At 39.5% G+C, this 16,483-nt stretch overlaps 2 protein-coding genes across 33 annotated transcripts in view; both read left to right on the plus strand.

The window, feature by feature from the left end:
• The first annotated feature begins 2,878 nt into the window (after window positions 1–2,878).
• Window positions 2,879–9,530, plus strand: LOC145490335 (melatonin receptor type 1B-B-like). The gene is made up of 2 exons (XM_081469463.1): window positions 2,879–3,018; window positions 7,102–9,530. The coding sequence occupies exon 2, from the start codon at window positions 7,104–7,106 to the stop codon at window positions 8,331–8,333; it is 1,230 nt and encodes a 409-aa protein (XP_081325589.1). The 5' UTR covers window positions 2,879–3,018; window positions 7,102–7,103; the 3' UTR covers window positions 8,334–9,530.
• A 3,470-nt stretch (window positions 9,531–13,000) lies between these two features.
• Window positions 13,001–16,483, plus strand: part of LOC145491447 (uncharacterized) — a 178,866-nt gene continuing 175,383 nt past the window's right edge. For 16 of the 32 annotated variants that reach the window (XR_014049832.1, XR_014049829.1, XR_014049830.1 and 13 more), the window contains exons 1-2: window positions 13,005–14,766; window positions 14,943–15,003. The gene's annotated coding sequence lies outside the window, so the exon portion shown is untranslated. Of the gene's footprint in view, window positions 14,767–14,942; window positions 15,004–16,483 lie in introns of all 32 variants that reach the window. The other 16 variants (XM_081470663.1, XM_081470656.1, XM_081470649.1 and 13 more) reach the window with 4 other exon arrangements.

Below are 16,483 nucleotides of genomic sequence, written 5' to 3' on the forward strand. Positions count from 1 at the left end.
CAATCTGATTGGCTAATTTGCCGTTGTCGATAAGAGTCAAGACAACGCTACTCGGGTCAATGTGTCACGCTCTTGGTCACGCTCTCTAAAAACATTTTCTTTGACGCTGATGTTGTGGTAAAAAACAAATCGAATGTGGTTTAGCGTTGTCTGTACTCTTATCGACAACGATATGCGTCATCACAACGGTCAAAGTTTGTAGTGGACTCACTTGGCTGAGCCTTGTGAGTCCACAACATTTTGACCACTGTGATGACGCCTTTCAGTTGTCGATAAGAGTACAGACAACGTTAAACCACATTCGATTTGTTAAATGGCTAGCTCCGCGAGTGGGTAAGATGAAACAAATCCTGCGCTGTGATTGGCTACCCGAGTAGGCAAGATGGGATATCTATCCCGATCGGTATTGCCCGCTGTTTCTCGCAAGGTAACGGTGTCCGTTATTGACCCAGATGGCTGGATACTTGCCTCGCTCTTTTTTTCTCGTGTTTATGGGCCGAGACGTAGTTGAAAACACGCAAAAAATGTACTTGGTCAATATCCAGCCTTGTTGACCTCACGCTTGGTCCATAACCCATATGTCTTGTCTTCCGGGGCAAGACCTGGTTTTCAAGACCTGTGTTTTACAATTACAAGATTGATTAATATCAAGAGAGGTTGGGGGGGGGGGGGGGGGTAAAGTAGGTCCTAAATGTAATCTTTCTCAAGCTATGTTTAGATCTTTTCCGGCTTCGAAAATGCCAGAGGGGTCTAGAAATTAGGCTTCACACTCAATTGCATGTCCATGCTCCAATAAAACAACCAAGCAACGCACGTTGTAGATTATCCGCAGAAGAACTGTTGCCATGTCTAAAATTAACATCTAAGGAGGGAGGGGGAGGGAGGAAGGGTTTAAGGGGGGAATAAGGCCTAATTCTCTCATCTTTAACTCTCTTACCTTCCAGCTTTTCTTGTTAGCGTGATATCGGAGAATATTTCTACAAGTCGCGTTTTATTTTTATGAGTACTTGTCAGTTAACATACATAAGCTACAAACACTACGATCATAGCAGTTGAAGGAGTACACTAACCATGCACACAACACATATTTTTACATAAATTTTTACTTGGTTTTTTTTTTTTTTTTTTTTTTATCCAATAGATCTGTCCTTCAATGTGACATTTGCACGTCCAGTGAGATAATTCATGATGTGGTGTTTGTTAACTTTGTATGCATGTTATTTTTACCTTGTCGAGGAAAGGTTCTAATTTCAATAGCTAAGAAAACATTTTTTACCCTCTTAGCTCACGATTTCCTTTTTCATTTTCGCAGAATAGAAGCCAGTTATTATATTATGGTAAATATGTACCACCCACACAGGTTTGGCTTGTTTTCATTCGTAAAGAGAAACTTGAAGAGGCGTCGTCATTTCCTTCTGAAGAGCTTTTTACTAAAACATGCAAGTCACGTCAGCTGGCAGCAGAGATGCTTATCTTTGTAATTTTAAATCCTATTATTCTTCACACTTCAAAAATAATAAATGTTGTCTTAAAATTAAAAAAAATAAATAAGCCTTTTTTTGTCCTTTCTTCAGCTCGAAGCTCCCGGAAAATATAGTCGTAATATTTGTATGCTGGGTTTCTTCACGACAGATCTCCTACAAAGACACAGTCTTTTTTTTTTCCCACCTTTCAATTCTTTCTTACAAAAAAAATACCATTAATCACAAGATATTTCAATAACCTGGGCTTCCTGGATATTTTTTAATTTATTTTTTTTATATGGCGCGATTAGTGAGAATTTTATTAGTCGAATGAAAAATTACAAAATTTAGTTGCTTGGGTCAGTAATTTATACGACATTGGTTGCTCTGAGTTCCAGTCAAAAGAGTTACCGCTCGATCTCTGTTAGCTTAAAGTTTCTGCTTGTTAAGGACAGTTTGATTAACATATCTCCCTTTTGTTGGCAAGATAGCAAACGTGAGAAGAAACACAGCAATTTAAATAGCGCCTTTTGTTTTAGCTCTCGACCTCTTGTGATAAAAACGAAATTGTCTTGTTGGAGGCAACCCGCCTTGAATGCAAAACAACACAAAGCAATAAAATTTGTTGAAAAATGACACTCGAATGCATTTGACAATTATACAAAAGGGTCCGAGAGCAAATGAATAATTAAAACCAAATATAAACGAAAGATAGGAAATTGTTTATGTTTATAGGCTGCACTTGAATCCTATATCTATTTTTGAAAGCTTCGCGCTCTGCCTGCAGTGTTAACTGACCTGAACGCAATAAAATGGTAAGGAATTTATTTAGCATACAGCTACTCTCTTCGGTATTAAAAAACATTTTCTTTGCGAAATCATTAAATTTGGAGGAGCCAATTCGACGGTTATATTCTGTTTACTCTTTTTTAATTAACAATTTTCCCAGTTGGTAGAAAAATTACACAAAACGGAGAAGTGATATAGCACATTACAAAGCTAACTAACCTGCCCTCTAACAAAACGTTTCAGAACTGGGGTCTTCTTAGGCTTTCCCCGGTTATCGAAGCTCTGAAAAACACTTGTCAGGTCTGCGGGAAGATTCGACACTTCAATAAAGCTTCTGTCTTCTCACTGTCGTTTTTAGATTCAGTAAAAACAGCCACCTGTCCAGTATAAAAAGTGTTTGCTGACTCCCCAAGAGATATAATTTACCTCAGAAAAATGGGCCTAGCATTGTGACTGACAGCGCGTCGTAGAAAGTGACATGACGTTGAGTCTCAGCCAATGGTCCTTGAAATTTCTGTAATTTTTGATCGGTTGTCAACGTGTTAGCCAAAGAAGATCAAACAATGTGCGGTTTAATTTCTCTCGTAAATCGCTTCTTTTAGTTTTATTGAAATGCTGACCAGGCGTTGACGCAAACGGTTTCTTACAATTCGCGTCAGCTCAGTTATGCTCAATTCCACTAAGAGAGATCAAGATCCACGCGAAACATTACGAGGGAAAAAGCATCCTAAAGCACACTGAGAGAGAGGATTTCCTTTTTTCTCTAGTAAGTTAACTTAGAATAGATTTTCTTATTATATCGTGTTTCAGTCAGTCATTGAAAGGCTGCACGTTCTTGTCATATAGTTGAAATAACTCCTTTTCAAAAAGAAATTCTAACGTCCAACGTCCAAATTTAACCATTTATAAATAATCACAAGTATTTCTTAGTTTTCGCTTTTGCTCCGCTTCAATTTTTCTGCACGCAGTTTAAAAACAACATATCATGTGGTAAAGTAACTCACAGTTTAAGAAAACGTTCACAATTAACAGGCCTCTTGTTCAGTTTCGTTAATTGAGATGAAGTAATTCTTTGCTTAAATCGCTTGAATATATTACAAACCCAGGTGCGAAGATTATTATTTCAACTTCCACTCTTTCCACATCAAGGGAACGTTTGAACTCGCAATATGCTTTTAGTGTATGTGGGATCGATTGATTGACAGACTGTCTCACCAGTACTGGTCAACACTAGATCATGGTTTTAGATCATACTGAAGCTCTGAATTTTCTTTTCTACTCTTCTTTGTAATCGGCTTAAACTGGAAAAACAGCTACTGAACCCATTCTAAACTTAACTTTCCATACTTAGCTCGCTTATAATATTCTCATTCGCGTTTACGACTACCCATGGCATCCCCTTGTGAATTTGCCAACGAATCATTTGCACGACACATTCGAAGGCAGAGTCGCAAGTGCCTTCAGTTCGCTTTTAGCCGATTGGGCAATCGCGTGGGTCGCTGAGCGGAAAAGATATTAATTAATACTAAAACGAAGAAATGTCCAGTAAAAGTAGGCGGTCCCCTTTGAGATAATAGAAGTACAGTAACGATTTCAGAAATACATTTAGTTAAACATGAGTCACACTTTTCGGCCAATTTGTTATCATTGTTCAATCGTGTTTTGACTCGAAGGTACTGAAAAATTACAACGTTTCGTTTAAGTAAATTACCGTAGGATTTGAACCAAATGGCATTCAAAAAAACAATAAAATGCTACCGTCACAAATCATGTTGCACCCGATTGCTTAAATTTATGATATCTTCATATTGTTTGTGAGGAACCTCTTCGAAATTCTCTAAATGGCTCTCACAACGCTTTCGGTTCGTTTAAAATTTATAGAGTAGGATTTGAAGGCAACTATTTCAAAACGAAGGACTCCTGGATATACTTGCAAGTCTGCAATCTGCGGCTATTTCGACGGTTGATACAAAGGCTAAGGTTGCTGAATTAATTTTTGCCTTGTTCGTTAGTTGCTTCTTTTCGTGTATGTGTAAAAAACCGTTGCGCAATTTTAGAATAAAACTTGCCAAGGCAGCTGAAAATGTTTTATCACTCAGTTCACTTGTTTAGTTTGTTAGTTTCATATTTGCTTAGCTTTATTGATAAACATAAATGTCAAATTTTATTCAAGTCCTTGTTTTACTTTGGCGTAAAACATTTCTTTCGAGATAGAATCGTTTCACCTGGACCGTGCGACAATTATCAGCTGACGTTACCAAATTGGTTGTTAAAAGATTCTCAGGGTAACCAAAGCGCTTAAAGCTTTAAAATTACTGTTTATCTTTGACCAATTTACCACCCGAAAAATTTAAGTGTCATGTCGGGTTTTAAATAAAATCTCAATTCAACGAATAATCTCGCAAATTTGCACAAGATCGCACAGTGAACTGGAAGCAATGTCAAGTTTTCAGTGAAAACAAATAAAGATCAAAATCAATTTGTTTTTCCTTCCTGGGGAAACAAAAAATAGAAGTAAATATTTCCTGTAATTATATAGATCGGAAAGATAAAAGAGAAAATGTTATCTTCGGGTGAAAATTCACTGAACAAAATATTTGGTACACCACAGAACACGAACGCCTATACAGGAAAGATATCAGACGTCATTTCCTCAATCGACAAGGAATTTTCATCATTATATTACAAAGAAATCGCTCTGGGCCCGGAGTATACCGAAAGCTGTAAGTGCATGCATGCTAATTGCTCAGATATTAGAATCAATATCAGATAAGCTGCTTCCATGATCAATGATAATACTTTCTGCCTGTGGGGTTGTCAAAAAGTCGTTGTCTCATAAAAAGTTATTCTAAGGAACATTCAAACTGGCCGCTGTCGGAAATTCTCTTGGCTTTTTTTTATCTGTTGTCATCAGTGAGGGTATACAAGCTATAATAATAATAATCGTGTTCAGGAATTGGAATTGATTGTCAGATAATTTTTTTACTTTCGATCAGATTGCTTTTCCGTGCGGTTATTATCCTACAAAATTTGTCATTCCAGGAAACGCAATTTCAAGGAAAATGCAATTTGAATTGAGGCTGTTTTTCATTTGATGTAATCGATGAACAAAAAGTGCCAAGACGACCTCTTGACCGTATTTAGCCTGGCCTTTTCTTTTCGGTCGTGAGCCCATGTACAACTGCATCTCCAAGAGTATTGACTTAATAGTAATCAAACTTAAAGGCCATGCAAAGCATCCAAACTTGTTTACTTTAGTGATATCCACCGATAAGTCACTTGTCGGTCATGAAGACATATCAAGGCTAAAGATACCGTATTTCGAAAATTTCTGCCATCTTAAATAAAAGAACGGCTCCAAAATCGATTTAATCAATCATCGATAAAAGGATTAAAAAAGAGGAAAAAAAATTAAAATTTGACAAGGAGTGAACAAATTTATGGGCAGAAAAAAAATTTAATGTCACACATACATAGTTAGAGTATATCTCCACTAAGTCGATAAAAGTGCCGTTTCTTTGTCACAGACTTGTATATTTTAGAGCAAGACGTTTCGGCTAACTTTTAATCCTTCATCTATTGACATCCTAAGCAACTTTTATGCCCAACGCAATATTATTGTAAACTTTTAGGCAAGCAGCCATTAAGACTGTCGTGGTTTTGATTTGACGGACCAAACAGTCGTCACTCTTCAATCAAAATCGCTGCTTGGAAAATAGACCTTATCACGGTTTTCGATGCCATCTTGACGGGTAGGCAAAGCGGTCAGAAATTACAGTGTTTGGATGGGAATCCTATGGCAAATAACTTTTTGCAACATCGAATTTTACACAATTAGTGAATCGCAATGTTAAAATACTAGGTGGAAGATTGTATTCACCAAGTTTGAAGGATGTAGCTTGGCAAGAGGACGCTAAGTAAATTTTTCTAATTTTCTATACATTTGTCTGTAAATTTGGCTGGGTAGACGGGGTTCGTGGGAAAAAAAATACAGACAAATGTATGGAAAATTAGATTGCGATTCACAAATCGTGTGAAATTCAATTTTGAAAAAAGTTATTTGTAATCGGATTCCCATACAAACACTGTAATTTCTTCAAGATGGCGTCCAAAACCGTGATAAGGTCTATTTGACTCCGAAGAAACGGAAAAGCTCATTTATTATATGGCTAGCTCCGTGAGCGGGCAAGATGAATCAAATCCTGCGCTGTGATTGGCTACCCGAGCGGGCAAGATGGAGCTATCTTGCCCGCTCAGGACTACCCGCGCGTCGTGTCCCGCAAGAAAAATTTCCCCGAAAGCCATATAATAAATCCTTTATTGACCAAGCTTTTTCGGTCAAGATGGCTTCCTATTGGCCTCGTTCTTTTTTTGCGAGCTCCTCCATTCCTCCGTCTCGGTCCATAAACACGCGAAAAAAGAACTTGGCCAATATCCAGCCATCTTGACCTCACACTTGGTCAATAACCCATACATATCGATCAACGAATACCTTAACTGACCTGTCGGATGCGGTTGCCAAACATTTTTTCGTACCGTTTTCAACGCTCATTTTGCATCTACGCCGCTAGTGAGATTACTCTCCTACTCACTTAACAAAGTTAGTATTATTACGAGAAAACTCGCAGCGAACGTGCAACCATCGACTTTTTATATACGGTGTCATACAAGAAAAATAACCTTTATCCTACATCTGAAGCGTATTTTGGAATTGCTTTGGAAGCTGTGAGAAAAATTACCTGTGTAATTTAGACAATTTTCTCGACAAAAATCTCTCTACTTCGTTTAGAGCTAGTTCTAATGGCTTCCCGTTTATTTTTGTTTACATTTCATTTCTTCCTGCTCACAGAAATGATTGAAGAGGACAATTCGACCAGCCCCACACCAGACAAGCCGACGTCGGACCCTCTGGGGCGCACAGAGCTGCAAGTATGGTTCGAGTTGTCTTTGGGGATCCTTATTTGTTTAGTAGCATTCACAGGGAATACCTTAGTAGTGATTGCTATTCATTACGACCAAAGGCTTAACACAATCACCAACATGCTGATCGAGAATCTGGCCTTCACAGACATATTCATGGCATCTCTTCACATGCCCTTCTGGCTCATCAGTCTCCGCTATGGACGCTGGGTATTTGGCCACGTTCTTTGCCAGTTAGTAGGTTTAACGCAGTTGATATTCGGCATCTCGTCGCTGTTCACCATGACAGGAATCGCCTTCAACCGCTACTTTAACATAGTCAGGCGAAACCTGTACCTGAAATATTTCTCCACTAAGAAGACCACTTACTTCATGATCCTCTTTGCATGGGTGGGTCCCACAATCGCCACCACACCACAGCTCTACGGCTGGGGCAAGATCGCCTACCATGATCTCTTTTCTGACTGCACTTGCGTATGGAACCTACCCGACGTCTCTTTCATCGTAACACTTTGCGTAATGACCATTTTCCTCGCGGCTGCCATAATAACGTGGTGTTACTATACTATTTACAAAACCGTCAAAGCCAGCGCGCAGAGGATGCAGGGACATGCTGCCAAGAACAACGTGCGAAGTAATGCGTCTACCAAAACAAGCGAAAAAACAGAGACAAAAGTCCTCAAGACCTCGTTTGTAGTCGTGTGTGTTTACATGACGTGTTGGACGCCTCTTTCTGTCATGGGTTTTATCGAAGTGTTCGGAGGAGAGAGTCCACGCGGGGCCCACCTATTTGCTTACTACTTCGTATTCTGCAGCAGCCTCACCAACCCTTTCATATACGGTATCATGAACCCGCAGTTCCAGCAAACCTTCAGAAAGATGCTTCGTATACGAGTCAACGATGCGCAACCTGTCTCCAGCCGTGTAAACGACAACGGAACGAGAAGCAGCCCGTTGGATGGCCACCCAATTGAAGATATACCAAGCATATCCATACAGACGGTTCCAGTGTTTCGAATCCAAAACCAAGTTGAGACGACCTCGAGCCCCAATGCCACTGACAAAACCGACGCGTTGGTGAATAGTTTGCCTGAAGATGAAGATAGCTCTAACGCACCTGCAAAGCCCTTGATATTGAAACGGGGCCAAGCTTGGAAATGATGAATAAACCGCTCCATATATAGGATAAATTTTTGGGTTTTTTGGAATACTTTACTTTATTTAATCTCTTACATCAATTTTGATACCATATAAACTTTTTTTTTATTTCTTTTAGTGACAAGCTTTAAAAAAGTGTCGAGGAGTCTGTGACGAGCAGAAATGCATGAATCAATAGACCCGCTTCAAAGGCCATTATAGTATCTTAATGTTGAATGCTTGTTTCACATCTACTTGGTATTTGACAACTTATGGAACCGAGATTATTCTTACCTGCCATCCTTTTCTTCTGCTCGCCCACCTTCACTAGCAAGGTATCAACTCATTCTTCGGGTTCTTCGCTCCCCATCATTCACATCGCGATATCGCTAGAAGTTTCTGAGGAGGCGCGCTTTTCCCGCTGTTTTTCATGTCTCGCAGGTTGTTAGAACTAGGTGGTGAGCAAATCAATTATTTCCCAAAGCCGAAGACAAATCACGATATTTAGCGATAACTGACTTCAATAATTGTTTATCATTTGATTACCACGTTTATTTTTTCTTGTTTTAATCACTCTCTGACAGCTCAGCGAAGCGATCTGCCATTTTTCACACAGTTATGCGTTGGGAGACTATTATTTCTGAGCAGTTATTTACAGGTCACGTGGTGAGCGCTCCGCCGATGAAAAGAAAGAAATGAATCGACTGATAATTGTTCTTTCATGCAGAAAATGTTACTAAGTTAAATTTCTTGAGATCTTGTAATTTCACCTAGCTAATTGTTTATTTTTGCTGGAATAACCCCAATGTTACAACAAGCAAAGTGAATCATTAACTGGCTACACACCTAAGTTCTAACTGCCACATATGATATAGTTGGATCACTATATTATACTTGAGCGTAAACACTTACAAAAATCGTAAAGAAGGCTTTATTATCTTACCATTGAACCTAGTGTATTGTATTTAGGAAAACGTCACTTTATGTCTGCATGTCTAAAGCAGACGCGAAAGTGCGTTTTTGGAAGAATTTGGAAATCCTCTTCAAAGTATGGCTCTTTCCATTCAACCAAACATAGCGGAGCTGCAAATGGCACGGTATAATTTCCTGGGAAAATTTCCTAATAACCGAACAATTTTAGAAAGAATCAGCAGTTTCCTCTATGGAACTGCCGACGTTAAAAATTTACAATGCCTTTGAATGAGACTAAACAGAAATGAATTGGGGTGGTTCGCATTATTTGAAAAAGAAACAGTCAATAAAAATATCAAACTTCATAGTATTTACAGTATGGTAGCATCAAGATGCTTTTGTGCGCTGCAAAAATCTAGTTGGACAAAAGGACGACATTTCACAGTCCTTGCTCATACATGACTCAACTGTAAGCAGCTGAAAAACATTGTTCCCTTGCAATACCCTGAAGGACAATTTCCTACCCGGCTTCTCTTTTGATCGTCTAGATTCTTGGAGTAAAATTTTCACTAATTCAACTAGACGTTGTTTTCCTTTCCGACAATTTCCAGTGGATTATCTCTTTCCAAACATAGTTACGGCATATACAGACCGAAAAAGATTTTAACAAAGAAAATTTCAGCGGGAGTAAGATTTTGACCGGAAGTGGTATTCATGTGTTTCTTTCTGGAGGGTTTCACTGAAAATGCTCCCCGTAAGCCAGTTTCGAACTTCTTGAAGCTTTTAAGTTGCTGTGATCGAACTGAGATCGCTGAACCTGCGATACCTTCGGAAAGGAAGCCAGAATTAAATTACGAAAAGAACCTTAGTCCAAGAATCTAGACTATCAAATAATGTCTCCAGACCCATCCTTTCCTCGTAGTGAGGCTCCGAAGGCTAAGAAGTACAAGCATCTCAGAGGATGATAACGTTGTTTTCTCAGGCAATCCCATTAGGACTTGGGAGAGAAACATGGCGCCTCCAGTTCATGCAATTTTTGTTTTCCTGGTTCTGTGTTTACTTAGCGGAGACTGAAGGGGCCGTGAACTACACAGGTCTCCGCTTAGATTGCGAGAAAGCTCTCTCGGGAGTTAGACGGTGGATGTCTATACGCCCAATATCCAAACTGGCATTTCCCAACACGCCTTTCGTGACAAACGCCTTTAAGGATTTGTCTTCCTCTAGAAGATGTCCGTCAGAGATGCAGGCATGACGTATAATAAAAGAAATAAAAGATAAGAAACGACACCGCTGTAAAATACAATAAAATGCAAACGTAAAACAATGCTATTCATTTGAATCCGGTTCTCGGACTAAAGATACAGGGTTTGAAGATAGAAAGGACCGTGCAAGCAAATTGCAAAACGGCAACTGCAACAATTAAACAGTTCCCCAATTTTAATAAAACAAAATATATCTGAGCGAATTCGCAACCCAGGGGAGGCTCCGTCAAGGCCAGGCTGGGCACATGGCCCAATGACTGGCCTATCTGCTGGTGGCTTGCTGGCGGCCAGCTGTCAAAAGCAGGGGGGAGGGGAGGGTGTCTTGTACTGACACCCACAACTAGCTAGACCTTGAGTTTTCAGTGTTAAATGAGCTTGATATTGACTGTGTTTCTGGGTATTTTACTCAGTTGTTTGACATTGTTTGAGGCTTCTGTGTTGACATGGCACCCTGCTGGAGTGGTCCATGCCACGTGCATGCGTGAGGGGCCAATCTCCTAGCCAGGGGGGTGGTCAGAGGACTTCTGGCCGCTGGGACTGTCTTTGAGTCAATGCGGGCATGTTTTTTGCGAATTCGGTTAGATGTATATTAAGGAACTAAACCAAAATATTTCAATTTTCGGTACTATTGTACTTTCTGGAAAAATTCAGGTGAAAAACAGTGTTTCTAGAGAGAGAGTTTCTAGAGACCAAACCCATATTTTCTATGTTTTAATCGGTTACTTGTCTGGTGTCCATGTCCATTGCCTTTTCAGAGCGTTTCTTATAGCTACACTTTAAACGTGTGTGAACATCATGAACACAGCTGTAGATCTTGATGCTAACTTCTCAATTATACCGAGCTGTGCCTCTCACCGTGAAAACGTGCAAGATTCTTGGCCTTTAAATTGGTCTATTTTAAACTTTATTCTAGAGACTACCATGCACGAAAAACAACCCTAATATCGAAACTCTCTATGGCGATTAATTTATCTTCAGTGTCAACTTCGAGTCGATCAATGGCTTAGTGTATAACCAGTTGCGAACTTGGTATAATTGATGCTCTTAGGCTGAACTTATGATTTAAAAGATTCTTTCTCTTGAACCCTCATCATATTAAGCTACTCTTCAGAAACAACGTTTGAAGACTGTTCTTGCCACAAGAATGACTATATATTTCTATAGTTCATTTTCTGATTTGACGATCTCGACATGACTGTTCCTAACAGTACACTGGTACAGGAAGTATGTCACATATGAACCAGATCCATGGACCAGCTCGCCACAACGTCTGACCGTTGTGCGTATAAAAGTCGGTCGTGAGTTCTACTTTTGTCGCAGACTCAGAATTTTATTCTTTTTAGTCCCATGTTTGCAACAAGTTTTAAAAAAAAAAACATACATTAAACCTACCCCGCATTTAGGTAGCGATCGAACTTCAACTTGTTGGTGCGTAAACGTTCATTGGCCAAACGATCAAGTATTAACTCTCTAGTCCGTATAAGAAGGTCGCTCTTTCTTCCAGGTAGATATCTAATTATTTTCGTAGGATGTACCCACAAGCATGATCTTCCTTCTCTTTATCTCTCAGCTTCTTTCGAGTTGTTGTCCACACTTTTAAAAGCTGTTGATCGTCTTAGAAGCATTTCTGCCAAAAGGATACATTGAGTTCTTGAAATCAAATGTACGTAAGACTGGTGTTAATCAAGCGTTCTCAAATAGCCAGTCTGACAGTTAATGATCCCTGATGAAATACTCCACTTTTCAAGTTTTCAGTGTATTCCACAGTTAAGTGCGTCTGAACTGACAAGAACTAAGTGATAAAGGTGAATGTTTTTGGGAGATGCAGTAAGCGGCACAAGAATGATAAAAATGAGTTATATTTAGTCGTAACTAGTTTGAGCGCTAAGCATATTTTGGCGAAATGTTAGCGACGGCTTCAGTTTTACGTAAGAAAACTAAAAAAACAATATAGCGCGACTTTGCGCGTTTGACCGACAAAATTCTATAAACTTAGCTTACCTGACTTACAGTTTGGTCCGTGTCCAAAACTGGAATATCCACTGAGGAAGAAAATTCGCGACTTCTTCAGTTAAGAGAACGATCATCCCGCGAGTCAGAGTGTATATTATTCATGAAAATACTAAAACGAGAACATTAGCGCAAAAAAGGGTAAAATTTACTGTACCTTCATGGATAGTAGCCATAACGAGCCAATCTTGTTGCTATCTATCTCAAACTGATTCGAAAAGTAACTGCAAAATTTCACTGGTAACTATTTGCAAATCGTCCTAGATCTTAAAAAACTTACAAATTTATATTTCACATCAACCGGTATCCCACCACTGCCCTAAGTTTCTTTATCCAAGAAAGTTTCTAGCAATTTATGGGTTTATTTTTCTATGCATAGATCGATTTTAAATTGAACATTGTAAAATTACCAAAACCAAAGTAATTACTGTGGCTGATCACAAAAGACAGAGATAATCGAGTGAACGAATCAAAACTCAAACCAAACACCTGAGGTTGATTTTGGATGACAAGGTGGCGTGACTTTCTTTGATTGGCGAAAGCAGTTCACATTTTCTTTGGTTTTGCTTTACTACTTTGCGCATGTCCACAGCCCAAGTGCCTCGACACGCATTTTCATCCTCTTCGGAAACATTAGTGTGTTCCAGTCTCTCGGTCAGTGGGGACGATTGAAAAAGAGGGCGAGAAACGAGCGGAGTTTTGTCTCCCGCTCGGTTTTTCGATCGTCCCCACTGACAGAGAGCCTGGAACATGCTACAAAAACATCCACGCAACGCCTATGGTTACATCTGTTGAAGAACTAGATACCACGTCTAAAATAACTTGCGAGGGATTACCTTGGGAATAAGGCCCTTATTGGATCAACTCTCTTACTCTTCATTCTTTCTTGTGTCTGAATAGGTTAGTAAGGATGATGAATAATTCACAGTTCACAAGTCTTAAGCTATCCTATTCTGGTTTGTATGCGCTGGAGTACGTTAGGTCTTCTGGGACAGTCGTGAGCGGATAGCTCGTTTAGGTACCATTGACTGGAGGTTTCATGATGTTTGGCCGTGTGGACATCATTAAGTGAACAAAATAACGTTTCTCACATGCACACAGCCGGAAAGGCTCCACACGCATTTTTATCTCCACGTAAACACGCACATCTATGGAAGAGCTAAAAGCAAAATTGAGAAAAGGCCCTTGCTGGACGAGTAACCCGAAAACACTGACCCACGGTCCGCGGACTCCCACTACGGACCGGGTCCGCGGACTACCTATGGACCGGTCCACGGACTCCCCCTACGGACCCCCTCTACTGACCACCCCCCAAAATATAATAAAAATAATAAATAAATATTTTAGTTACGGGTTGTCTAATAGATTACTCGTGACGGCGAAATTTCGAACGTTACATTGTGTAAATGGGCAGACCTGGATTCAGGCGCGGGTGCAATTTATATAATTACACATTGCCATTTCCTTTGCTGTGGCCATAAAGTATACGAAAGACGCGTACGGGGAGGCCTCTGAAAAGCCTCGAAATTTGTGTTCTTTCCCCTCTGTCATTTTGTTCAGCCCATCCTCCCGTGGGTTCGTGAACTCGTTCCAGGCTTCACAATTTACTCAGCGGAATAACAGATACAAACAAGAATAAACGACCTAAAAATATATCTTCCATAGCCAGATTGAGCCACGAATGGAAGGTAAGAACTTTCCTTCTTACCATCGGCATCTCCTTACCCTGAAAACAGTTTTTAGGCATTTTTTTGGAGGGGGGAGGGGGTGGGGTGTTAAAAACCCAAGTCTGTTACATTTGCACAGTGTAACACTCGAAAAATCACCGACACGAGTCTGAATCTATTAGACAACCCATAAGTGAAATCTTTATTTATTACTTTTACACTATTTTAGAGTGGTCCGTAGAGGGGGTCCGTAGGGGTAGTCCATGGACCGGTCCGTAGGGTAGTCCACGGACCCTGGTCCGTTGTGGGGGTCCGCGAACCGGGGTCAGTGTTTTCCGGTTACCCCTTGCTGGGCTAACTCTTTTACACTTCATCCTCTCTTATGCACTTTTTATGTAAGCTTGGTTAGGATGATGATTAATCCACGGTTCAGAAGTCCATTCCAGATTGTATCGGCTGGAGTGCGCTAAGCCTTCTGGGACATTCTTGAGCTTGATTCATGCTTAGGTTGCAACTTGAGTTGGGATGAATGGTACTTCGTTGTAGACACCATTTTCCTTTCTAAAGGAGCGAAATTCAGGAACAATCAAGTTATTTTTCTGCGTGGTTAGCTTATAAACATTCATTTGCACATTTCTTGACAGTACGGTTGTATTTGTTTAGTTTATAACGACTCGTTGATCTATGTTAAAGTCCACTTCCGCTTTCGAAATTGCTGTGCTTTCAATTTATACTTTCGAAGAAACTTTTATCATTTATGAGCGTTTTTGTCATCTTCACAGGTCCCAGACCGTGGGATTTCGAATCAAGATGTGATGTTTCATCGACTTATTCTTATTTCAGGTAAGCATGTTAGGAAAAGTACGGATTAGGGTCCAGTGAAACCCAAGGTGTCTGAGTGAAACGTATCGATCGATTTTCCTACAACAGCGCCCTAACCTAAATGATCTGTTTTCGTGTTGTTATAATTAAAGCGAGGACTATTCTGTGTCTTCATAGTACGCTATTTTGTTGAAGTTGTGTTTCCCATCGGGACCCCCCATCGGGGCTCCCATCGGCTGTGTACGGCCGGAAATCATCTGTATAGGCAGTCTAGGCTGGGGTAGCGGAGATTGACGAAATCGTATTGCCATTTCTGTTATTTTTTAACAGTGTTTAAGCTTTGTGGTTGAGCAATTGTTTCATTATTACAATGCTTGTTAATTAAAGAGTGAGAAATCAAGACATAGCATTTCAATTAGTCAACTGGTACTATAGACTATAATTATTGTGATAAGATTTAGCTCTTATTAACTGAGCAGGAGGTCTGTATGGGAGAATCTTGACCGAGGTCGTGAGTACAGACCGAACGCAGTGAGGTCTGTACACACGACCGAGGTCAAGATTCCCCCATACAGACTGACTAAGCTCGGTTAATAAGATGTTTATTATATGGCAAACAAGAAAAAATTAATTCATTTAATGTAACTGGTTTGTACTAGCTGACATTTTGCTTGCGAACGGTGATGAGCTGAACTTAAATCTGCAAAAGCTGAGCTTGCTTGTCCTCTTTACTTTTTTTCTCATCAGGCCTTTTGTCACTTCCACTAATATTTTTAGAGGAAAATAGTCAATAGTTTTGTATTTTAGTTTTCAACTTTTTCACCGCAAAAAGTACATAACCAGTCTAGATGCTGGTCTAGATGGGAAAATCTAGACCGCTTTCAATATCGATTTCAGCCAATCAAATTGGTGCATTCGGTAGTTCCCAGTCCCTGTGAGACAGAGCCATGTAATAATCATTATTAATAAGAAGACTGATGTATAAGAATCTCATGTCATTTTTTTGCAATAACCAAAAATCGGAATTGCAGATTTCTGTTAAAAGAAAATTCTACTTTATGAAAGTGTGTGAGAGAACCTGAATTCAAATTTAGATAAATTCCTTTAAAGTATAATCAAAATGTAGTTATTGAATCCATTTTGTGAGTAACATTTGGACTGTAAACAACCATTGCTATGGGCATTGCTATCTTGAAAATATTATAGCTATCAGTGTGCAGATTTCTTGATATAAACATAAATCAAGGAATGATTAAGGCAAAATTGTTTCAAAGTATATTTTACAAATACATTTGCATGTACCTCGGCAAGATGTTGAATCTTCATGTTTCAGAAAAACACTTTTTTGGAGAAAAATTATTATATTTTAGGGTATGAGACCACCTAAAATTACTTTTTTTCACTCCAATGTCAAATGTATCTTCAAGAAAATTAATTTCTCTCTCCAAGTTCATGATATAGTCAGAGGTTTTGTATCTATAGATGGTGTTACTACTAGCTG

Source organism: Orbicella franksi, chromosome 6, assembly GCF_964199315.1.
Source record: "Orbicella franksi chromosome 6, jaOrbFran1.1, whole genome shotgun sequence".
Classification (NCBI taxonomy): domain Eukaryota; kingdom Metazoa; phylum Cnidaria; class Anthozoa; order Scleractinia; family Merulinidae; genus Orbicella; species Orbicella franksi.